Source organism: Scomber japonicus, chromosome 2 (genome assembly GCF_027409825.1).
Source record: "Scomber japonicus isolate fScoJap1 chromosome 2, fScoJap1.pri, whole genome shotgun sequence".
Classification (NCBI taxonomy): domain Eukaryota; kingdom Metazoa; phylum Chordata; class Actinopteri; order Scombriformes; family Scombridae; genus Scomber; species Scomber japonicus.
The window spans coordinates 17,724,398-17,751,163 of NC_070579.1; the positions used below are offsets into that span (position 1 = coordinate 17,724,398).

Sequence of the window (26,766 nt, forward strand, 5' to 3'; positions counted from 1 at the left end):
ATGGAGTGGTTAGTGTACAGTAATTGGCCGGGGACACATGAAAGGAAGCTTTCCTCTAAAAGATGTTCTTTCAAAAGTTGCCAGGCTTTACTTATCACTGTTAGCACATACAAATCGTTTTTTGGTTTAATTGAAAACATACCATAGGAATGAACTTCATCTTTGCTCTACCTTTAAAGGATTTTTTTTGGGGGGTGGACAAAGACAAAACAAGTTTTACCAGGTCAAAGTTAACACCTAGACACATCTGGTTCCATCACATCAAACCAATAAAGGCACCAAGGACCAGAACGGATGATAGTAATAAAAATTATCTTGACTTTTTTTTTTCTCTCAGTTGTGCTGTGATGTATGATGTTTGACACACCGCTGCAGTTCAGAAGACATCCAGAGATTTTCCAGGAGGTTAAGCCTTGTGCCTTCGGGATATTGCTGATGCTAGAAAGGTGAAAGGTTGTGACAGTTTTAGAGGCCCACTGCTGGAGAAAAATTCCTGTAGGATTATTTTATTAAGAGAAGTGGGTGTCCAGAGAGATAATCAGTCCTTCAGGGGGGTCATAATTCACAGCTACACCAATGTACATATGCAGCTCCATTGGCTAAGCCTGGAGAACCACAAACCACATATTTGTCTCCTGTCTCACCTTTGCTGTTTTGTCATTTCCAATTGAAGACAGTAAGAATAAGCAAACTTTTTACTTGTACGTTTGGAGGGGAACAATACTGGATTACAGCATGCTATGCAGACAGGCTTTATCCCCTGGTGGGAACTGATGCAGAGTGATCCTAGTAGGAGTAATGAGCCACCTGTGGAGCAGAACAGACAAGTGATTGCACTGTAAACCCCAAGATGACGGGTCATCACAATGCTGTCATTGGTTGCCAAAACTCTGAATTCAATGGAGATCTGTCCCAGTATGATCTTGGACCATCGTTTTTGACAACCAAAGATTTCAATCATGTTTCTCTCATGATTGTTGATTTATGTCAGGGAGCAAAATTTGACAGTGCATAGGGGCCTTAAGATATTGCTGCTGAACTGTTTGAACTTTAGCAACATTTGGTTATAAATCTGTCCGTGAAACAACAAGATTTACATAGCTAGACCTCAGTGATCTAGTCATTGTGCACCTAAATCACAGATATGTGTGTCAGGGAGGAAGTAGGATGCTGCGGCCAGAATGAATGTGTGATAAACTATGCTCCTCTGTGGATGAGTGGTTGCTGGTGTTGACTGAGTGCTGGCATTGAGTTTGTCCATCTCTGACCAAAGAGCCTGCATGTCCAGTGATGAGTGATTTCTTTATGAGGGGAAGGTCTAAGTGTTTGGGCTCTGACTTAACAATATGTTCACACTTGTCCAAACCAGAAATATTCTAACACTTCCCAACACATCTGAGTGAGCTATGACTGAACTGGAAAACATTTCAAATTCAAACGAAAATGTTTGTGGTAATGTGGTGTACAACGGTATTGGGAATATGATTTGACGCATGTCTGTTTTCTTTATTTCTTGTCTATCTATCTATCTATCTATCTATCTATCTATCTATCTATCTATCTGTCTATCTATCTATCTATCTATCTATCTATCTATCTATCTAAAACTTGCAAACATGCTGATATAGCCCTTTAATATCTCTCATATCTCACCAAACAAAACTATTACAATCACCAATAGTGAATGAATACATAGCAATAGCTACTAAATACTAAATAATAATGAATATGGCACTTACATAAGAATGGTAACATAATAAGTGAGTTCTGTACTCTTCTATTAAAATCAAACCAGGCTGGGATTGCCCTGGATTTACATAATTCTTCAGTTCTGGACTGACTGAATGGTCACAAATGTGCAGGGATAAAAAGATCTGAGAGGCAATTACACTGATAGAAGCCTATGCTCGAAATGTACAAAGAGATCCACCTCCGTGACTTTCCTGTGAGCTAACATCACAGGTTTGGGGACAATGGAGCATTGTGTGGCAGTCATTCAATCCAGTACTACGCAGTAACACTGATAGCGAGTGATCACAGAAAAATGATGTCACCACAGCTGCTTGCAGGAACAACAAAGAAGTACCTTTTAGGATGGGCAGATCTGAAGTCAGATTAAAGCCCAAAAGGAAGTTAGAGTTTGAAGAGCCCCAAATAACACACAGAGACATTGATTGCATGGCACTGAATTTCTTCGCACTGTACATGAACTGTAACCTGGGTTCACAAACATGTTAAGTATAAAGTCAGCTTATCAAACGTAAATCCTTGCAAATTTCTCATTTAACTCTATATTTAAATATTTAGGTTTAACTTTCAACAACTTTAACTAACAAAGATATGAATAAAGTTGTATCTAATGAATCAAAATTCAAAGACCGACAGCCAAAGAATTCAACCTTAAACCTGCAACTAATTATTTAGCCCAAAAGCTGTCCACACAACATTGACTTATTATCACCTTATAAAGTTGATGTGGTGAAATTGTTATTTACAACAGACATGGAGTAACTTTGGCATTTAATTGGAGCTGTGTTTGTGTCCATGTGTTAATGAGTAAAAGTCAAATGTTCACTCTCCATTTTGTTCTGTTATGCGCTCATTAAGTAATATCTCTGACTGTTTAGCTGCTAAATGCTCTATTATGTTCACAAGCTAGCTGGTAACTTCTGCAGTTTAGTGCTGGTGTACAGTGTTATTATAACCTTTTTACTGCTGCCTGTTGCATCTTAAAATAACACTAATGAGAGTGATGAGAATGAACCAAAACAGTAAAGATGCTTGACAGAAGATCAGAATAATAAGCTGAAAGATGCTCTACAGAGCTGAGAGGACCTGCAGAGCTCTGGGATAATTATCGGTGGGTTCTTCATTATCAGTTGTTAAATTGAAAATATTGACTGTAGTATTTTTACATTTTGTCAGACAGATTTCCTGATGAAAAGCTAGCACTGGTTTATAAAAAATGAAATAAAAGATCAAATAAAAGCTTAACTTGGAAATAGATCTGAAAAGGTACCCAAGCCTCTGTTTGACACAGAGTTCTGGTTGTGTTTCTGTATCACACTAAATTACACAATTTTGAACCCTTACATACTGTTCACGTTAAACTTGAACCATTTATCCAATCCCTCCAGGGTTTTGATGAGTTTTCCTCCCCCTTTTTCTTGATTACTGCAACCAAAAATGCTTGATTTTGCCAATTGTGATACATCTTCTGAGGCTTTTGTGCCCTTTTTGCAGTACAACTGCAGAAATTGGTAAAAATTGCAAGCAAAGTAAAATAATGCAATTTCTTACCTAGACTACTATCAATAAACGTCACATGAAATCACTTCCCTCAATACAAAGCACACTGCAGAAACAACTATATTTCTGTGCAAATTTTTAAATGTATTTCTGAACACGAGCATCATGGGTTCAAAGTTATATAAAAGAAAATAAATATTGTACTTAAGTTCCATTTATTAAATACGTTCACCTCAACATTAGCATAAAATGAAATTAGTCAATAATGCCATTAAGTCAACATAAAAATATTTTTTCATTTCCAAAGTGACTATTTTTTTGTTTAGGGCCCTCACAAATATTCTGGAGATTTTTTGAATTTGCTTTAATAATTGAGATTGCATAATCACAATTTCACGGAGGAACTGGAAATCACCTAAACATTATTATATGTAGAGTATTACAGGTTAAATTTAACTCGTATTTAATACAAATTTTAAAAATCGCCATTAAAAAACAATGCAGTTCAGTTCAGTTCAGAGCTTTATTGTCCCTCGAGGGGAAATTTTGGAAATTTTGGATTTCAGACTAAACATGGTGAAGCAGCTTTTAGCTGTTATGCTGCACACAACTGGAACAAACTACCAGCAGAACTGAAATCAGCCCCAACAGTGAACACTTTTAAATCCAGGTTAAAAACACTTCTCTTCTCCTGTGCTTATGATTGAGCTCTTTTAAAGCACTTCACATTTTAATCTTTCATTTGCACTCTATGTCCTTTTAATGATTTTATAGCAAATCATTATTTTATGCTGCTAATTTTGATTTTTATTTCTCAAATTGCATGTTTTTATGTTTTTTTATTTCCAATTCTTACTGTTAAATGTCTGTTTTATGTAAAGCACATTGGGTTGCCATTGTATATGAAATGCGCTATATAAATAAAACTGCCTTGCCTTGCCTTACAAAAAACAACTAACACAACAACCATAAATAAATAAATAAACAAACAGTGACGGAACAAACATCATCTCAGCATACAGCACAACCAAATTTGATAAGAACAATCCCAATCGGAATAAGAGTAGAAATGTCCAAAAATGTCTCGCCACACGAGCAATGCGATTAGAGATTGTACAAGTTAACTGCATTGATTGCACATGGGACAAAGGACAATTTGTACCTAAATCTCTGTCCAGACGGCAGAGGAATTAATTCCTCCAAAAGTCTGTGATCAGGGCTGGACAGCATTTGTCACATTCAATAAAATTAAATTAAATCATGATGTCTGGCATGAGAGGAAACTGTGAAGGGTTAGAATATGAACAGTACATAACAGTACAGAATTAATTGCAGTCTTAATCATGTAATCTATCTGCTATCTATGTATACGGCAGAGAAACTTTGTACATTGATTTTAAAATGTACGACAGCAGAGTCATATAGAGTGTTTCAAATCTCTAGCTGTTGATCTAAGTAAAATTGCAGAATACAGTTTACAGCATGGATGTGTACAGCTTTTCCACTGTATACAGCACATTTTTTAACTCTTGCAATAAAATGTGTCATCTTGCTGAAGCAGCTATTGGCGACAGTGCAGAACAAAACCTGAAAACACTGTTTCTCAACATACTGCGAGTCACAGACTAAAAATTGTATGCTCTTGTAATTACTGCAGACATTTTAAAGCAGCACTTTAGGGTAAACTGCTGAGTGCATGCATGAGCCAGACATAGTATGTATACCACCAGGCTCACATGCATGTGGCTGGGGCTGGCTTCAATTAAAACACTATTACTGTCAAAACTAATCAACACTCCTCGTGGGGATCTCAGCAGCAATAATTAAGCTTACATTTATCTGTGCTGTCCATGCACTGCTGAGTTCTAAGTATGCTATTAAAATCCCGCAGATGGTATTATCTAATTTTATGGTTTACCATATTGATTCAATGGAATATTTGGAAAATCACAGTTTATCATGAGAACATGGTATTTATAGCCTATATTGGTCAGACACATCATAAATCTAATTTGGAGAGTTGGCCACAAACTGCCAGACTTTGGCCCCACTGCATATTGCTCTGCTGAATATGTACCTGGTGTCTGTTATTCATGCTTCATGCTGGTCTAAACCACAAGCTGAAATTTTCTTTTCAAATATGTCAACCTCAGCATAGACAACTATATTTAATCCTCCCTCCTCCCATGTAATATCGCAGCAACTGTGCTGCTGAAGAATGAACAAAAGCCTTGTATGTATACACACTATTGTTCTGTGTGATACCTGTGCTCTAATGTCTTAACATTACATGTCTTTACTTTTGCCCATGAGACATAATCATGGCATGTCAAGCTGTTCCTATCCTTTCATATGTATTGTCTATAGTGAAACATCAGGAGGACAGACAGCCACATCTTTAAAGAAGACTTCAAATAGCAGGAGCAGCAGTGACAGTGCGCCTCTGTGTGTCGCCACTTCCCACAGCCCAAGGCAAAGAGGGCATCTTTTGATTTCAAGGCAGGAATGGCCTTCTGGGCCCTTGATTACCAGAACGCCGCATGCTTTCATGTGGTCAGCACTCTGCCAGAGAAGGGTCACTGTTATCGATTAAATAATCTGACTCAGTTAAAGGCAGTAACTGGACGCATTCATGTTCCCAACTGAAGGCCCGACTCTTCGGAAATGGCCTAATCCATCTTCCTCGGAAATGAGAGGATAGGAACAATTATCCGCTGAGCAACATGTCCTCTTTTTAACAGAGCCGTGCCCACTTCTCACTGCACATCTTGCTGGAATGTGGAGTTGAAAGAAGTTATGAAAGCAGTGTTGGACTTTTGATTAAAGTGATGTTGTTAACGATCCAGATCAGAGCCACAGGACGTGCGCTGTGTGTAAAGCGGGAATGACTGGAACAATGAATCATTTGATTTCAGCGGAAGTTATTCGACACGATTATATTCACAGGACTGTGCATTTAGAACCATCCTACACTCCTGCATGTTAGGTTAAATCTTACAAATTACTTTCCTTCATTGACCAATGAACATACACATATGGCAGAGATTACCTAATCAGAATTTATACCGCACTAATGACAAAATAATTGCCTTCATCCAAGTATAGTTGTTGTAATTAAGCACTTTGGAGGCTTTTGTGTCTTTGAGGCTGCAACTGTAAAGAAAACATTCATATGATATGTATATATATGTATAATATATTATGTGTATGTATTAGTTCTGCTAATAATCTTTAAAGCACTTAATGGTCTGACTCCCCTGAACATTTCTGACCTGCTGGCTGACTACAGTTCAGTCAGACCTACTGTACCTGCTGAAATCCAGATCTGGTGAAGGGGCTTTCAGTTACTTTGGTCCTCCATTCAAGAATAAACTACCTGATGACCTGAGATCTGTCTCAACTGTATTCACTGTCAAAAGCAATCTAAACACATGTTCACCTCCGTAGGCCTATACTTAGTTATTTGTGTGCTTGTCTGGGTTCTTTGTATGTTTTGGTGGCATTTTCTTCATGTGTTACTTGTTGCTTTAATGTTTATTCAAAATAGATTATAAAAAGGGTCAAATTAATCCATACACACTGTGTTTGAATAGAGATGTATCCATTTTAAGTAATAGTTATCTTTGGAAAACAAAGGTGTTAGTGTCTTAGTATAGTAAAGTTTGAATAAAACACTTTTTCTTCCCAAATGTCTTAATTTCTGGTTCTTGTATCTGCTAGAAATCACTTACTGTTACAAGGCTCACACTTTATTATAAACATATGAAGAGGATGCTTTTTTCTATTTTTTTTGGAAAGAGTTTAAAAGACAAGTGTTGAAGGAAAACTGTCCAGATATGCACTCATCTCTACAAATAATAAATCAAGGATTATGGGGAAAATTTATTAAATTAACCAGTGAAATAAGCAAACCAAAATCCTGTTCGGAAACGACTCTTAATGAGAATAGATTTCCACATAATCCATCATCAGTGTCATGCTGAAAAATTCCGGTAATAAAAATAAGAACAATCATCTGCATTTAAAATCAAAACAACTCCCAACAAATCTGCTTTTCTCATGACGTCCACATGCTTCATTTTCTGGAATGAGACCTGCTCCTCACAGTGTATTGCACTAATGGTTAGCCACCTGCCTTATGATCTGCGTCATCAGGTCGCCAGCTCACATCTGCAGACCGTTGAGGTAGTGAAATACTAAAGAAGGGAGAGACAGTCTCTTGGATCACTTGTTTATCATCTCGTCTGGGTGTAGCCCATATGCATGTTGTGTGTGACTCACATCAAAGTCAGCAAGACAGCCTTTCACTGAGCTCCACCGCACTAACAAAGCATGATTTACAGACATGTTGCTGGGTCTCAACTGTGGGGAACCCCATATTCTGCACAGAACATAAACACCCAAATTTCTGAACGCCCCTGAATCAAAGGCAGACTCAGGGTGGGCTGACTGATGTGTTGCACTGATGCGTGGCTGCGGGTGGTCAACCAGGAGGGTGAAACCAGTCCAGGATTGTGTGATCCATTAATAAGATCCAGTCTCACTGTGCCACAGCGGGTCTTTACACTGTCTCCAGTCACACAAAAAGATCAACCCACAATAGCTTTAACCCAATTCCAAGATCTTTAATCTCATGTTGGACTTCACAGAGCATGTAAAATGTTGTGTCTACAGACTACTGCTCTCATAAATGTCACACTATACACTGTATCATTGTCCTTCGACACTTTATTGTAAATTGCACTATTTGAAATCAGCAAGCAGATAAAAGATAAAAGAAAAACAAAAGCAAGGTGCATAAAGACAGATTCAAACATCATATGGAGTCAAAGGCACTGAACAAACTTTTACAGAGCTAATCTGATTGTTGTGTTTTTAAATATTGTTATAATGATATTGTTTCATGTAAATGACTTTGATAGCAAAGCTCACAATGTATTGTGACACATGACAGAACATAGAAGACAGTATCACCACGGAACATTTTTGTCGGTCGGAAAAATGTAACACTAAAACCGTAAACAGCATAAACACACCTCAGTCATTTCCATTTCTCTCTTTCAGATCATTGTTAATAAATATTCCAAAACTATACTTTAAAAATGTTTTTTAATGAAAAATATTCTTCGGTTTATTTAACAATTCTCATACCAACATACCAACGACATTTCTTTAATCATGTTGCTATAGAGACAAGTAGGTCTTCACTATAGTCTTAAGATAGGTTTATGGTTGATGCAATGTCCCCGGTATGAGGGTGTGCATGTCATAAAATTATGTCATTTTCATTTTCCGTATCAAGTGTGAAGGCTCTGCAAGTAGCTATGGTGCTTGGTCATGTACTAGGTGTATGCTATGCATGGACATGCAGAGGTAACTGAAGTGCATTTCCTCATCGATAGCACTTATTGGCCTCACAATACAACTCGTGATTTCTCTCTGCATGTAAGGGACTGACAGACCATCTGTAGTTTTAAAAGCCATCAGCTTTTAGTTCTTCAACAACAACGAGGTCCAGAGCAATATGTGCATCCATGTTGGATGATGACAATCTAACGGTAACACTTGTCGACTTCTTGCTCATTCAAGTAGGTCTATGTGCAGACTCGCACTGTCTATACAACACACCCATTTTACTACATGACACATCCAGTTTAATACATGCCCAACTGGTTAGATTTAGACATCAATAGTGAGATGGTTAGTGTTAGGGTTAGGGGTCTGTGTGTCGTGTGGCATGCCATTATGATGACAACATGCGGGCGGTGGGCTTGGGGGTCATAAAATAAAATGAACAGTTCCTGTAATTAAGAGGGAGTATCATGTAAGTCTGCAAGACTGTAGATAGACCAGATAGACCCTTCTTTGATTATTCACAGAATATTTTGTTTGTATGCCGTCTGGCGTTTTGGAGTACACTACAACAAACAACACCTTAAGCATAAGTGTGCGCCATCTGTGGAGGCCCAAGTCATAGTGTCTCATGAGTATATATATTGCACATTGAGTTGCCATTGTGTATGAAATGCGCTATATAAATAAAACTGCCTTGCCTTGCCTATAAACAAGGCTGTATGGCGCCTTAAGTGAAGTTGTGTTACTCATTATTCATGATAGGACACCATTTGAATGATCACTGATATTGTTTTCACAGCTTTGAAAACAGAGAGTTTATGAAAGCTTGTGATGAATAGTATGCAAAAATGTGCTTTTTGTTTTGGCAGCTACTTTTAGCACATTTTAATAATTTGTAAATAATAATAATTTGTATTAATTACTATCTACCCGTTTCCAGCTCCTAGTGTCACATCAAAATGCAGAAAACACTCATTACACTCCTTCAACATCTTTAAAAAGGGAACAAGGGAATGTCAGTCACTTTGTGACACAGTTCCAAGGACTTACATACACTACATATAATTGCCAAATATTGTATACTCTTTTGTTGAAATATGACCTCACAAGTTCCATTTGAAGGCATCGGGCTTTAATAAACAGGACCTAGTCACTAATTAGGCAACTGTAAATAAATAAGTCTGTTTTAATCCAGGAAACTAAATCCAGTCAATGGGCTTGGGCCAGTATTAAGCTATATTCATGCAACTCAGTCCGCCTTTTACGCTGTCTGTCAGCTATAGATTCAGACTGTGGCACCCAGCAGATGACCACCTGTGTCAAATGACTGTCACTGTCAACATTAACACTACTTTAACTCCACTGGACAGAACATCTTTCATTTATTTGTCACCTGCAAGTGATGCCAAAGTTATCCAGTCTTACAGTCAAAGCAGTCTACCTGCTGTGATATAACTGTATTCTTCCCTTGAAACAGATTGCAGAGCAGCAGTGCTTTGCTTTTTCTGTTGTCAGGTGGACTGATATTGATACATTCTCAGATATTATTTTACAGATGGTTTGGATTTTTAAACATCTGAGACTCAACAATGTCTGTGTTGTCGGAGTATTAATTCTGCAAAATAGTGGTCAAATGTGATTTACTGTGTGGAGGCTGAGGTGATGATAGCATGTCAGAACATAAATTAATCCCATGGTAAACTCTTTCCAACTGAGTGAGCCAAGAAAACAATTTTGGCTCAGGTGATCTTCTCTGTATTTCAATAAAGCCAAGCTGTGAAGAAGCCAAGCACTTCCTCCTTTTTTTTACAGATCATGTTTCGGACACTAATTGTTGACATCCTCAAATATCTTTTTTAACCTGCTTTGTTGAAAAAGTGACAAAGCAGCACTCACACTGCCATCCCTAAAAAACGTCTGCATAGTGTTACCACATGAGGAACCCTATCTAAGGCACCAGAAGCTTCGCTGTCCAAAAACATTTACATCACCTTCCCTTCACAGGCTCATCTGTTACTCAGGCCTGTCACATCCCATCGGCTGTGGTTTCCCTGGACATCTCCACGCTTATCAGCACCAAAGCATCAACATGCTGTTTTTTCTCCTCCAAAGTTACAGCAATATGTCATTTTAAGTGTCTCCCCTTTTCTGCTTGCATGTATTAAGTTGATGAATGTGTTTGAAATTCCATAGATGCTCCAAACCAGCCCTATCCCTCTTTTCTTTGGTTGTATGGTTCACTGCAAGACACTTTCACCCTCTCTTCAGGGACTTTTTCAGCTGTTTAATCAGTCACATTGAAGGCAGACAAAATCCAGCTGGGCATCACCTGGTGTTTATGGAATAAATCATATTCATATTGCAAAGCTTTTGCTCTGAGGCAAAGTTTTTGTTTGGCTCCGTCATTTGAACATAATCTTTCGTTTATCCCACAGAATACATTAATGAAATCTTCACAATGGCAGTGACACTTATTCAGTTGAAGTTCATTTTTTGCAGTCTCACGCCTCTCTAGGAAGTATAACTTTATGTCTTTTCCTGTGAAAATGGCTTGTTTAAAAAAAATGCTTTTTTCATCAGAAAGCGTCTGTCTGATGGCAGTCTTTCAAGGTAAATCACTGTGCACTCGGGTGACAAAGGTGGCTAAAATAGTATCACCTCTAAGCATCTACAGTTACATCAAACAAGTCCAATACTTCCTCCCACTCCCCAGTTCAGTTGGTTGTCCATTGTCTCAAACAAAAGAACTTGACACTTTGAATTGGAGCCTGTGATGGATCACTTTTGAGGTCAGAAGCCTTTACCGGTATAGTGGTTTCATACCAGCCCAGCCAAGCTTCCAGCAGTGAATTGATAGTTCCAACTTGTGAAAAGGCTAAAGCATTATTAGAGCCTTTGTGGGAAACATGGTTCTGGTGACTGGCTGGTTATTTTTTTACATTGTTAAAATGCTTGATTTACATACAGTGTTGTTTTTTTGTGCATAACAAATGTCAGAGGGGATAGGAGTCATGATTAATGCATGGAGTAGATATTACATGCATATTTTTCCAAACAAAAAATTGATATAGCTCCCAATAATGTGCATGCAAGGTTAAAGTCAGTATATGATCAGCTATACATTTCTATACATTTGGAGAGGTAGAACTGATAAAATCAAAATGATATGCAGACAAGACTTTTGAACTAAATGCACTATTCCTCCAAAATCATAGGTTTGACCTGTCTGAGACAGAAAGACTTCATCGTGCTTCCACATGCATTATCTTACCAACATGAATATAACTTATCCTGATAGAAAATCTGACAAAGGAGCCACTATAATACTTATATCACTAACTTTATCACCGTTGGCATTCCTTGCATCATGAGGGATGTCTTTCCCATACAGGGAAAACAATGGTTATCAGATAGTTTAAGTTATACCGGAATGCCGGTTAAATGGACCCTGAACCGCCTCCTGCTTATTTACATTTCACATTCATACTAAAGATAATTGGGATATCACTGACATGCATCATGAAGCAGCAGTTAAAAGTTTAAAGCACTTGTTGTTTTGATTTGGGGTAGATATTTGAGATTTTACATCATTGCAAAGACAGGCAACTATTTCCTAGTGATACCTATTCATTCTGTGGAAAATGTTCCACCTTAGGCTACTTACAAACCGTCTTTAGAGCAGTCTAACCCTGGCTTTTTTCCATTTCCTATGCACCCAACCGCCTCGCAGTAAAAAGGGTCAAGCGCCCAGTTAAAATACACAGTGTATAATTTTATAGCTTTTTCCCAACGGGGCTCCTGGTGCCGGTGTCCAGACGACAATGCGCAAGCAGCAGTGCCGCACACAGATCAGTTTCATTCTTTGTCAGTTGTGAATAGGGGCGGAGGAAGCAAACTCATTAGAATCCTATAAAAAGAAAGTATCCGAGATCATAAAACACCCGGCAGCAGGACTAAGTGCTCACTCACAGCCAGAGACAGAGCGGAACCTCTTGTCAAGTTTCTGTCTGACCCTCAGAGCATCAGCATTTTAAGAGATTCACTTCTTCGTTGTTTCCCTTCCACACTGGGCTCTCTGTGCTTTCAGATAACTGTGTCGATGGCAGTCATTCTTCTGAATATCTGATTTTCAGGAAAAACTTGGTCTCATCACTACTTTCTGTATTGCAGTCGGGCAAGCGTAACGCATGGACACTGCCAGGGCGCACACTTCTCATTGAGATACTTCATTTTCTGCGGCACAAACCTTCGCGCACAGTTTAGGTTATTCAAGTAATTTTGCCTTTTTCCCCTCTTTTGCGGCATTTCAGTATTTGTTTTAAGGATGCTTGTCCCTACATGGAATAGATACTGTACTGTGATGTTTCTCGTCGCTACACTGAGGACGGGGACATCCCAGGTATCAGAGACGCGCCCAAAGGCGAACTCCATCAAGCCAGCTCTGCTGGAAGAGACACCCACGCCCGCCACAAACCGCTCCGCTACTGTCCACACCGGGATCACCAAGAAGTATAACGTCCTTGCTCAGGTAATCTAAATGATATAATTGTCCGAGAACTTAGAAATTCATATGCCAATCTCATGTTTACGCACAGCCCGAAATTGGGTAAAGGACGAATCTACAATTTGTCTTTAATTGTAATTTAATTATTCTTAAACTGGTGTTAATTTTTTTAAAGACATGACAAGGAAATTGTTTTTCTTTGAACAATTAATGTAATTATGAGTGTGGATACAGACACGCATGCGTAATTCTGTGGTATGTCTCCAAAAATGTGCCTGTGGACAAAATAGCCTTGTGCCATAAGAAAAAGCTCTCTCACGTGTGAATCGTTATTGGAAATTGCAGGGATTGGACCCCTCATAAACCTTAATTGCCTTTCAGACCTGACGCCACTGTCGGTCGTAGCGCACTTCCACAGTAAATCATTAATGGCAGCAGAAATGTGAGAAAAAGTTAACACTTGGGCCGGGGTAATTTTCTGTCTGGGTCTTAGTGTCATTAAAGTGGTCCAGACGCTTGCTGGGATTATGAGATTCTTACTGTGGGGCCTCTGAGGGATACTCTTACCAACCACTTAATACCCACTCAAAGAGTTATCAATTCCTGCTGTTTCAACAAAGTGCCATATTACTGTAATTTGACAGCAAAGGTGGGATACAAAATGTGACTGATTTGGCAAGTTTCACTCTGGCAAACATGAAAAGGTTGTGAACATTATGAGTGAGTTTTATCAAGTGAGAAATTGGGGCTGTTGTTGTTTGGAAAAGTAAAAATCTTTAATTTCTGAGAAGTGGATGTTGTAGTTCTGAAGGCGGTTAGGGAAACGGATATGTGAAGAAGTGCTGCAGAGAGAAACATGACACATCAGTCATCAAAAAAACGGACAAAAGACTGCAATGTCCTTCATCTCCTAGAAATTATGTAAATTCATATATATAGATAGATACAGCTGACTGTAAGTTTTAATTAATAGAGTTTGGTATTAAGCTCTGACTAGCAGTTGATGCCTCACAGTATCTTTTTGAGCAGCAGATGGCACTGCCACATCTCCATCACACCCCCCTACAGCAGGCTGAGTCTCTTAATCAGCTCTCTGGAATAGCTGATTACTCCTGTCTTTATTTTTTAAGCAGTTATAGCATGACGGTCTCCCCCACTACATTTAACGCTAACCTATGTTTACATACTGTTCAGCTGTCTGCAATATCACTTGCAGTAGTGATAGTGTTAGATATCTGTGAAGGGTGTAGTGCTGAGAGAAGCGCTCTGACATCCAGCTCAGGCAGAAGAAAATTATGGAAAAGCCACTTTCTCTCCTCTGCGGACTGCAGAGATCCAACCTCAAGCAACCCTGCCAGACCCCAATTTGAATGCCTTCTTACATCCTAGCCATTACAATAATGTGGAGCGGTTTGGAAGAGTGGACTGAGGGGAAACAATATGTGTGTGCAGAGACCACTATACTGTTATAAAAGTAAAATGTCATGGTGTATGGTGTAGTGTGTCCAAATGAAGATGGCTAATAGCATTTATAGAAAGGGGGGGGGGGTATATATATGTGTGTGTTCTTGCTGCCAGGAGGTTTTCCAGGGTTGTAAAGTAACAGCCACAGCTCAGCTTTGGCCAAATACGCGGCTTGACGCTATAGAAAGCGAACTTCACTTCTGCATCTCATCAAACAGTGGCCATTTATGAGTAAAATGTATCTGAGATAACAAGTCTGCTTTCTTTGTGAGGCTGTAATGGCAAAGTGTGGCATAGATTTAGTTTAGGAATGATCACAGGCACACTGATCACCTTTTATTACTGTACCTTAAATTACTTAATTATAGTGGATGTCTTAAAACAGTTTATATTAGACAAAACTACACATTACTGAGTCATTTTCTGTCTAAAGTGGTTCACAGTAGGCCCCTGAAAATATTTTCATCTTTTCTGCATTTGTGAAGTGAGTTACTGCTGATTAAAACTTGGGTGTAATTTTGGAAAATGAGTCGGCAGCAACTCAAATGTCTCCTCTGGGGTGTGCTTTATGGCAGTCTTCTGTTTCGATATCCTGCAAGTAGATTTATGGTCCAGTTATCATGCTGTTAAGTGTGTTATATTTGGTGAGGAATAGTTGGCAGATTGTCACACCTCTGGAGAATTCGCAGTGGGTTCACGATATGAGTGATTGTGAGCCTGCCAGTAATGTCAGTAAAAATCTCAATAATTCCCCACCATGACCATTTAAAGAAAAAAAAATCAATCTGCAGTGGAGAATAGATAATTTTTTTTATATGGTATGAGGCAGCTCTGTTTGGAGGCCTGAAAAATATTTAAGAAAAATGCAGAAAATTGCAAGAAATCACACAATAATTTGACCTCATTGGCTCACATTCAGATGTAGCAAATTATCGAGGAAGGGGGAACAGCCACCCCGCAGAGACAAGCCACTGCAGCAGGAAACCAGGGTGTAATTTGGTGTTTTATCCATCAGATTAGAAACGGTGGTCAATGTCTTGTGTCATAGGAAGGATTTGACAGCCTAATGTGCTTTTATTTCCTGTAGCTGCTGACAACATTTGGCGATAAGAGTTACATTAATCACACACAAACCAGGGTCAGGTTTTGGCTATCCTTTCTTGGGGTAGAGTGTTTTTCCCGTTGTCTCACCCTTTTTCACATCAGTCCGACTGAAGTAAAACCGACAAAACCAAAGCTCAGGCCTCTAAGACCTTGACAGCTGGCGCTCGTGGGTGGCACTGTTGGCTCCTTGGATGGAAACCAACAGAAATGGATAGCATGGGCAGGCAGTGCTCACCACTGTAACCTCTGAACCCACTAGGGAACTGACAGCGTGGCGGCATTCATGCAGTAGGTGTCTGTAAAACATCAGCAGACGGTCAGCCAGCCTCAACTAGTTGCTTTATTTAATTCAGCGCAGAGATTACTTTAACAAGCGATCTCTGAGGGCTCTGCCTATAAAAGTAGAGCCACGTCCTTTCTCTCTCTCAGCACCGCCTAGTCTCACACTAACCTAAAATGACTGTTAAGTGATCCTAATGAGCTGAGAAAAAGAAAAGAAAAAGGCAGAGAGAGGTGTGACTGCTTGTTAGCGCTCAGCTCGACTTGTGCTTCAGTCTCCTGTCGCCTTTTCAGTCTGTGGCTCCCTTGGGTGCTGTGAGGGCCCTGAACTAGAGCCATTAGGGGCCTCACGTGGCGACCTCCTTTACTGTAATTGGAGCTGTTAATGAGAGAGGAGACCCATACACCTCTCATTCCACAGGATTACACCTTTTACAGCTAACGCACCTCCTAGATTACCATCAAGAGCTTTTCCCCATTCCTTTGATAGTCTTTGAAGAGAGCAGCCATGTACGGCAACTGTGTGCCTTTCTTCATGTCCGATGAATCAGATCAACTCAGAATGTATACTTAACTTAAGGAACGTCTAGTTTTTGGAGACTTTGGGTTCTAGTGCTCAAAGGGACATAAACACATGTGTTTTGAGTGATGAAAGACACCAAGCCACCAAGCTGTGTTTGAAGACATGGTTTGTATGAATGACTTGTGCACAGGCATCCCTATGTTATCTGATATTGGCTGTCTGTGCTTTCAGGGCATATGAAGTTTGTTTATTCAGTGACATCATTTATTTGACTCTGTTAAGGCCTCTGACACTCATTAAAACCATTCACAGTTTCAGGTTACATGCTTGATCTCTGTAGGTCAAGTGCTATCACAACACGACACTCAAAAAAATGTGTGAAGACGTCCTTCACTCAAGATTTATTGTAGTGTTTTGTACTTTTTCAAAACATAAAAACAATGGATGTACAGCTTTTATGCCCCATATAATCACTAATGCAATGTTCTCCCATATACAAACAGAAAGGGACTGTATGAAAATCATTGGGGTGGGAAAGGGGGTCAGAAAATGGGGAAGGTATTGGAATTTATCTTTTGACTGAAAGCAGGGGAGCCAGGGATCTTTAATATTTCCTCACACAGGTTTCGTAAAAAAGACAGCTTTCACTTGTGCCATGGTTCATAAAGATATATTTTTTACCATATGCAAAGGACAGCCGCTCTTTCTCTTTGTCAGGGTTTCTATCAGAACATGTGGGGAGGGTGCAGCTTTGTTTTTTTACAAAGTGTTGCAAAAGATTAAAGTCAGCCCACCACATCATTCCAATAATTTTCTACCCTTCCAACATTTTAAAAGCCTCAGACTCTAAATTAACATGCGTTTTTAAGACACATTTTTTTGCGTATTACACTGCAGTTCCATCGAAATATATCAGCACTTTGGAATGACTTGGTAAATATGGGATCCAAAATAAGGGATCCAAAAACCAGGAGGAGGGTTGAAAGCCCTGTATATCCTGCAGTAAATCCCTTGTAGATTGTTGCTCCCGCACATTTAAAGTTTCTCTTCAAAGCTGTAGCGCTTTACCAGCACGAGAGCAGCACAAGACAGGGCCGGGGGCTTCCCTTATGGCTCACTGTCTGTCTCTGCCTTTATCGTCTCACCAGCATACCAAGAGAGGCTGCAGAGTACACAGCTCTCAACCCACTTCCTGCGCAGGATCCAAGGCTACGCTTTTATGTGCGAAGTCTGTCTATGGAAAAATAAGGGAGCAACAGAGAAAAGATGTGAGATGAATGAGATGCATCCAAATGAAGCCACGTCCCTCAGAAGTTGCGAATGAGGCGTTTTAAAACATGACAAGATAAGACGAGATTATCAGACGTGATTTGGGGGTCAGCCTCGTATCATTGGGTTTCAAAGGGCTGTCATGCGGTTAGTTGTGATGGAGGAGGTGAGCCCCGTTCTTCTTTCACTGTGCTCTTCCCTCCTATATGTGCAATGTGCTGTAATCGATCCAAGCCTGTTGGCCAAGAAGTCCAAGATAGAAATCAGAGCAGGTTGTACGAAGTACTACTGCATGTGGCCGGGCCCATTTGTCTTCATATTTAGATAACAGCCCATGCTTCATGTCAGGGTAAAAAGCTCCCACTGCACTCTCTTGAACTTCTCTTCAGACAATATTTCCAGCATATTTCTCTCCTCAGCTGTGATTACAACAAGAGTCCATGGCAATGCGCACTTTATTCTAAATGAGCAGAAAAGCCCAGCTGAGCATGAAAGTTCATTTATGACCCAGAAAATAGTTGTTTGTCTTAACTGCAGTGTTAACTGTTTTTGAATTAAGAAGTAGTTTGGCATGTTGGGATATATGCTTATTCACTTTCTTGCTGAGAGACAGATCATAAGATTTATAACACTCCAGGATCCAAGGAATCCAGGATGCAATTAGCTTAGCTTGGCATAAAGAAAGAAAGCATGGGGAAACAGCTAGCCTGGCTCTCTCCTAAAATCCACCCAACATCTAAAAATCCTGTTTAGTCACTACAGAAACAGAGATGTAAATGTCTTTGCGAACAACAGCTGGGTGCAGTGACTCCCTGGAGTCATGTGGTCACAGTGAGGTTGCCAGGCAACCAGCAGTCACGGCATAGAAGTGCTGAGCAGACGAATACGCAAAAACATAGATTACAGAACTCCCTCTGGCACCACACATTTTTCACTATATCATTTCCGCTTACAAATTAGACAAACAAGATAGAATATGTTAAAGTGAGCTTTGGGGTGCTGGTTGGAGAATGCTTCACCTTGGAAGATAGTGAGGCAGTCTTTACTAAACTAGGCTAATTGCCTCCTGGCTTTATCTCTGTTCTCAACATGCAAATATGAGAAAGGTTTCTGTCTTCTCATCTTACGTTCGGCAATAAAACAAATAAGTTTATTTCCAACAAACTTTTTTCCTGTAAGATTATTTTGTTTGAGAAAGAACAGCATAAATTTAAATGAGTATTCTAACTTTAAGGGAAATTGTGTATTCTACCTTGATGAGGAGAAGGGAGATTAAAATCATGCATCCTACTCTTTCATAATGCAATTGATTATGAGACTCTACCTGAACCATTTTTTAAACCACTCACCCCTATTTTATAGGCTTTAAACAAAAACAAAAATCAGTCTCCAAAATCCTTTGAAACCCTGATGACATCACCAGTTAGGTTATTTTGTCAGATTTGATAAAGCTCCTCCAGAGCATGCTGATATATTATAAAACTGTTTTCACATAACTTCAAATCAGTGGACTGCCCCTTTAAAATAATACTATGATTATTTGGAGAGCATGTCTTAACATATAAGTCAGTAATTAAGATTTCTTTCAGGTCCATCAAACATCAGGGCTTTGTTACTTTCATCAACACATTAAGCATTATGGGAATTTGTCATAATGATGGATGAGCATTCACTTTAATATTCCTGCTCATTTTTCTATGGCTGTTTCATTGCCTCCATGTGTTTCCAGCCTGAGAAAGTCAGTATGGCAAATGTCCAATGAGTCTAATCTTGTTCAATTTCCTAGGCACATGCACATCAAGTAACAACTTCTAATGTGCTGAAATATTGATATTGTTGAGAGATGATTTAAACATGTGGTGTACATTCATGTTTGGAATGATGCCTGTTCTTTTGGCTATGGCAGCTCTTCTCAGCTGACCTTATACCCCAAAATGGAGTTTTCTTTTTATTGTGGCTATAATGATTTTACTCTGATTTAAACCTTTTTCATGTTCATTCACGTTTATTGTTCCATGTTTGTCAGTGGTAAGCCACACTAAATCAGATCTGTCAGTGCAATGCCAGCTAAATGTGGTTGTGGTGCCGGTGGTGGCGTGCCAGCCAAACATGTTGTTCTAATGTCAGTCTACACTGGACATAATTTACACAGTCAGATTTCATATCCTGCTTATTTTACTGATCTGCATATTTCAATAGGTGTTGTGTTGTGCAAATGTCTGACAACTCAGTCCATCCAATGCAATAAACAATATCCTAAAATCAAAATGAATGGCTTGAAATAAGATAAAGATGTTCTGCAATTGGAGAAACACAGTCGCCTGACCTTTATTGTGTCTCACCCAACGGATGTGGACCTGAGCCAGGGTATTGATGCTGTCATGCAGCTGTTCAAAATGTCCCCCTCTGTTGATGAGTTCAATGCAAATTCGTGACATTATTTCAGTTGTATGACGAGTTCATTTGATTTGTGATACAATTTATGTCAAACTCCTTTGCTCCTGCTCCAAGTCTAACGGCGACAGGACTTTGCATGTGTAAGGAATTATATCAAGACAGCGGTTCCAGTAAAACCTCTCATTGGTGTACACACTTGTTATGGAAAATGTGAGCTTGGCCTTAATTGTACTTCTAGCTGCTATGGACAATGGATGTTTGTTAGGTAGTGGTTTTTCAAGCTTGGTCATTTCAGTCCACTTACAGAAAAAAATTGAGGACCTTTCGTTTTTTTAACAGAAATATGGCTCAACCTTTTCTGTGTAAAAACAAGATATACTAAAACAAACCATGAAAACTGTGCTAAATTGACTCTAGAGGAGTATGATTAGTTTCAGTAATTACCCCTCAATTATGTGTGTAGACTCATTAAGCCTCTGAACACTGAGAGAAATGGCCATGTCTAGATGGTAACCCTAGATTTGCGAAAACTCTCATGAGATTGGTAAGGAAGTAATAACTTTAACCCACACCACGTTTCAAATGATCACTTTAATCCAAACCATGATCTTTCTCTAACCATAACCAAGTTGTTTTTATGCCCTAAACCTAACCAAATCTTTAGCAGCCCATGAGAGTTTCGCAAAATCTAGGGTTAACATCTAGACACGACTGAAAGAGATTGAGAGAAACTGAAGCGGTTCCTTCTGGTTTTGAAATTCTAATAACTTCATTGTTTGGGACGAGACAATACCAGTGAATTATATGTTAATCCCTACAACATGTTGTCCACTCCTGGAAAATCCAAAAATTACTCTCACAGGGACCACAGTTTATAATCTCAAACAATCAGTTCCCCCAAAACAAACAACCAATTTATTTTCCCACTTATCCCCAGTAGTACTGAGCCAAGTAACTAGTTTTGAGTTCATTAAATGATGCTGTAGCTCTTTGCTGCTTTGGCCACAACAGTTATATTTATTTTTTTGCTTCTTGTTTTTTTGTGCAAAACCAATAATTACATTAGTAAAACAGCAACATCTATTTCCAGGAACAATCAATTTTGGGGCATTTGAAGTTTTTTTTATTGAGAACAGTTCCTGAGCATTCAGAGAGGCCAGCATGAAAAACCTGTGACTACCAGTAAAGTGACTCTTAACATTCAAAGCATCAGTTGCTTAGCTTCCATCAGTATAACAGGGGTCTAGCATTCCTCTCTTCAAACACTGCCATGTATTTATAGTTTCTGTGGTACTAAGGCAGAAGCCTGCATGCAAATACAGCTACCAAACTTGTCATCAGATTTTCTCAGATTGAATAATTCCTTCATAGTCTCATAAAGAAACACTCAGCATTTCTAGCATGATGAACTGCATATAAATTGGGTTTTCTGAGGTCCTGTTTTTAGTCGAATTGCACAGTGTTGAGTCTCTCCAAAGACCACTAACCTGAACATAACACTGGTTTTATTTGACTTGTTAACTGCTTGTTTCAATTTTAATTATGCGGGCTGAGGTGCATGATGCAACAGTGGTGCATGGAATGAAATTAGAAGTAGTGCAATATAGTGTTACTGTAAGTCTGAGTTATATAGGGGTTCCTTTCCTTTACCAGTAGTGCCCTCTGCAACACATCACTCTGTTACTTTGGTAAAGATGTGGTGGATGCAGCTGATGTCTTTGTGTGGGAGGTACAAAATCACTACCGTCAAATATATGCTCTATTAAATTAATTTATAAAAGACATAATTTAATGACATCAGAGGTTGGACAGAATTTGACAGTGAACTGCAGGATCATTGTAGCTCTGTTAGGGATGCATCCATCAGCTAGTCTGTGATGTCTTTCCAGAAAGTGGCTCCCTGCTGTGTGACAGTCTGTATCATAACAGAATGACATTACAGACATAAATAAGGGAATCAATTACACTTACATAACAGCCACATGTGTCTGTGTTTCATATTGTTTTATGCCCTATTGGAAGAGAAATTGCAGTCAAATTGGTATCAATTAAGGTATTATCCACAGCAATTGTTATTCAAAAGTTAACTTTTAATGAAGGATGTTTATTCTGGAAACCAAAGAGTTGTGAAATAAAGCATGACTGCACCTTGTGACAGTCACAAATGATGTAATGTCGATAAGGGGTTTTGATCAGAAAATGCTCCTACTATATATACTGTTCTGCAATGAACCAAAACTATTTTTGTTTCATTTGTAGGATTTGTTTTCTGAGCAAATGGGCAATATAAATACTACCATGTGCAACCAAGTCCTGCCATGCACAATGCATTCCTCAAATATTTTTGCAGCTGTGCTAATTCATTTTTTCACTTTAGCATAATCTCTCTGAATGTAAATATCTGCTTGTGGAGTGCTGAATTTTTCTGAGTAAATGCATCTCTTTTCCTCAGCAGATGTATCCCTGTAGCAATGACAAGGAATGCAGTGTGGGAAGCTACTGCCACAGTCCCCAACAGGCGCCCTCTCGCTGCCTCACCTGCCGCAGGAGGAAGAAGCGTTGCCATCGAGATGCCATGTGCTGTCCTGGGAACCGCTGCAGTAACTGTACGTACCTGACACAAACACAGTTGGAGTGCATGTTGGTTTCAGTTATTTGTAATTGTAGGGAATGATGGAACAATTTTGATTTCTTGTCTTATGCAAATATATTCTGGAAACAATGACTTGTTTCAGGTCATTGAACAAACACTACCACAGTATCTATCCCAGAGACTTAGTGAAGGAGCCAGTATATTTAAATAATGTTGAACACATGCTTTCAGACAGAATACTGAACTGTAGTTGAACTGTATTAAATTGATGCCCAGGTTAGGAATCAGCGGTCATATTTTGGCATATTGTTTTAACAATAAACCGTGTGAATGGCAGGAGTGTGTGTATGTGTAGCAGACAGTAGACAGGCTGCTTCTTTTTAATTGACAAGCTGACACACAGTGAGAGGAGGTTAGCTGCCTTTATAATTGCATTTAATTCTCCTGAGAAGTTCCAGTCAGTAACCACTAACAAATGCTAAGATAAGATATTGATCTGGGCCCTGTTTCCCAAAAGCACCTCAAGGCTAAATGACCCTAGGCTAAGATCAACTTAGAGTTAGAATGCTTTTGGAAAACAGGGTTCTGGTCTTTAAACAAGCCAAGCTGGTTGACAATGTCTGTTTTTGATTTTTTTTAAACAAACTTGGCAAGGCTGGTATTGCTTCTGTGATTTTTCACCATTGTACTTTCTCTCCTTTATCAATCTGCAGATATTTGTGTGCCTATTTCTGAGAGTGTGCTCTCACCTCACATCTCAGATTTAGATGAGCATAACAAACTCTCCAACAAAGACCACAATTGGAGGAAGGGTGGCAAAGCACATGCTAAGCATTCTCTTAAAGGTAAGATTTAACTGCATATCTCAGATGTTATGTTCAAAACATGTCCACTGTCATCTCTAAACACTATCACTGTTGTCCAGGGGAAGATTTAGAGATTTGGGGAAAACTCAATCATGGGACCCTTTTGGCTTTACTTTCATTCTTTCTCTAATTGACAAAGTACTCAAAACTTGAAACAATTATTACCACGCTAAACATAGTGTTGTTAAAAGTAAAAGTCCTGCATTCAAAATTTTAAACTGACTTGTAATGGAGTCAGTATTGTTACTTTAATGATATGAATACTTCGTCCATCACTAGAACCAACAGGTTGCTGCACACCACTCCCCCTCTGTCCTGAATTCATTTGTCTTATAAGCTACTATAAGATAATTTTAGATATCATCTAAAAAATGAGACGATTTGACAGAAAATTGTTAGTAACTGTGGTCCTGCTAGTTGTTCTTCCACTTTGTTGTTTCTTTATAAATGCACTCTGTGACAACTCTGTTTCCTTAGCAAAAGTCAAGTGGTGTGCTTTTAACCCTTTGATGCATAACATGGGTCAAAAGTGACCCGACAGAGTTTTAATTGTAAATATCTTTGCAATAAATCCATTCCACGATTCAGAATTCTAGGAATTCCTCAACTAACTTGTTTTTGATCATCACAAATTCTTATTTTGATTTTTACTTTTTTACTTTTTTAATAAATATCATTTTTGTACGACTACCCTTCTAAAGCACAACATGGGTCAAAAATGACCCGCATTCATAACTAATATGTTAGTATGATGTATAACGTAACTTTTAAGTGACTTTAAAGTGACTTTTAAGTTACTTTTAAGTGTGTTGGGGGCCTTTTGTACGGATTTTTTGGGTATAATGATAATAATTAGTAACATAATTTTATGTTTATAAACATCCTAATAAATCTATAGCCGTTTAGCACCCCTATTTTTTGGGAGCCCCAGGCGGTTGCCTACCTTACCTAATGGTATTCTTGTCTTTTCTTTCATCTTCCTTACTGCCATTCTCACTGAACCTGGTCTGAATGACTGAATCATTCTGTTTTTCACCGTCTGCGTGTCCTACAGAGTTCATGGGCAACGCCAGTCCACAAACTATGTTGATAATTACCCCTCTGCTCATATGTCAGTCTCCCAGAGCCCAAAGCACAGCATGGGTAGCCTAGAAGAAAACCACAATGTCCCTGCTGTTTCTACACCTACATAAAGCTATATGAACACTTTCCCTGACAGCACACATTGTGTGATACACAAGTGAATACCACAGAATGCAGGTTTGGCATGATTATAGCTATAACTCTCTAAGCCCCCTGCTTAGCATTCATGTCACCTGATTCAAGTTAATGTAGGGGTCTATCCATAAAGCAATACATTTAATGAGACACTTAAATTACTTAACTCTAAATGCACCCTCAAGACAGCAGGCTGTAATACTAAAATCAATGTGAAAATAGCAACACTACTTTAAGATGTGATAAATAAGGCCATTTACTTTCATTTAGGCTTGCCTCAATGCGTCTCCTTAAACCTTATTCCCTTATAATGGCCTTATGCAAGTCGCTGCATGAGTAAAATACACCAGGAGATTCAGTGGCGTTAAAGCATTGAGCAAGCAGTCAGGCTTAGCAGTCTATCGTGCTGAGGGTCACAGCTTCATATTGAAATTACTAATCAGCAAAGTGTGGTTTTGTCAAGGATACAGAATTACTAGTTTGAGTGATGAAGCAGCCTTTGGCAAGAGGTGATACACGTTTAAAAGATTTTCACAGAAAGCCTGCATGACCAAATTGTACTAATTATACTAATACATTCATAAGAGTAAGGCTAACATCCTGCCAAGAATATCAGACACAGACCAGATGGGACGATATGGTTAATGTACAGAATAAGTAAATTGTTTGTTTGATTTATGCGGAGAGCTTCATGTGTTTCTTTTGTCTCTGACATGGCCACACATAATGCAATCTGAATTGAAACTTGAAGAAAGCGCTGCATAAACGTATCCGTATGGAAAACATAATGGCATAATGAACAATGATTATACATTTCCCTTGTTTCTTTAACTAGAGCAGTATACACCAAACTCCAAGATTCTGAATGGTTTATAATTTCATCCAGGTCTTTTATGTCTCAGATGAAGCATTTGTTTCTGTTTTCTGATTAGAGATATACTGTACCATCTTGATAAACTGTTTGGAGATGTATTGTTCACCACTGATCCCTGTCTCTCTTCTTCCTCTGACAGGACATGAAGGCGACCCCTGCTTGCGTTCATCAGACTGCTCGGAGGGCTACTGCTGTGCCCGCCATTTCTGGACCAAAATCTGCAAGCCGGTGCTTAGGCAGGGAGAGGTGTGCACCAAGCAGAGGAAGAAAGGCTCTCACGGTTTGGAAATCTTCCAACGCTGTGATTGTGCCAAGGGCCTCTCCTGCAAGGTGTGGAAAGACGCCACCTCCTCGTCCAAATCCAGGCTCCACATGTGCCAGAAGATCTGAAGCGGAGGCAGCTGCTGTCGACGTAGAGGCCTCTCTCTCCATCTGCCAGGGAAAGTTTTTTAAAGGATGGGTTGTGGCTGTATTGAAAAGGAGCAAAAGACAGAGACTAACAAGAGAAAGAACAGACTGTGTGGGTTCAAGCTTGCTATTCAGCAAGCAGAGAGCAAATGGGAATGCTTTAATGTGTTTGCTGTGAGTCGTCCATCCCTGCACCCACTTACAAACATGCACTCTCAGACACACACACATGCACACATACACCATTTTATGACATTCAGGGAGCCAAAACATTAGCCAGGAAGTGCTGTGATGTAGGTGTGGACTTTCTCCAGATGGAGGCAACAGACATATAAGACAGGTACAGAGAAGCCATATTAATAATACACAGTACATTCCTCACCAAACTCTAAAGTCCAATTGCTCTAAAGACATGAATGTCCTTTGTTTTATTACTGGATCTGAATTTCGCCATCTTCTGTTGTCTGTTATGAAAAATCTCAGCATCTCGCTCTTCATGTTGTTTGTGTTCAGTTCTATTCAGCTATTGCCTTGCAAGATATTCACAACCAAAAACAATGTCTAGACCCACTAAATACTGGTCATATTATATGAGGAACTAATCTCATACACTGTTCATTACAGAGTTTACAGACTTGTGTAACGGCATCCTGAGACTTCAAT

At 39.2% G+C, this 26,766-nt stretch overlaps 1 protein-coding gene across 1 annotated transcript; it reads left to right on the forward strand.

Moving 5' to 3' along the window:
- Positions 1 to 12,928: 12,928 nt before the first annotated feature.
- Positions 12,929 to 26,085, forward strand: dkk2 (dickkopf WNT signaling pathway inhibitor 2). The gene is made up of 4 exons (XM_053335010.1): positions 12,929 to 13,132; positions 22,600 to 22,750; positions 23,451 to 23,582; positions 25,835 to 26,085. Exons 1-4 carry the CDS (start codon positions 12,929 to 12,931, stop codon positions 26,083 to 26,085), a joined length of 738 nt encoding a protein of 245 aa, XP_053190985.1.
- Positions 26,086 to 26,766: the final 681 nt, after the last annotated feature.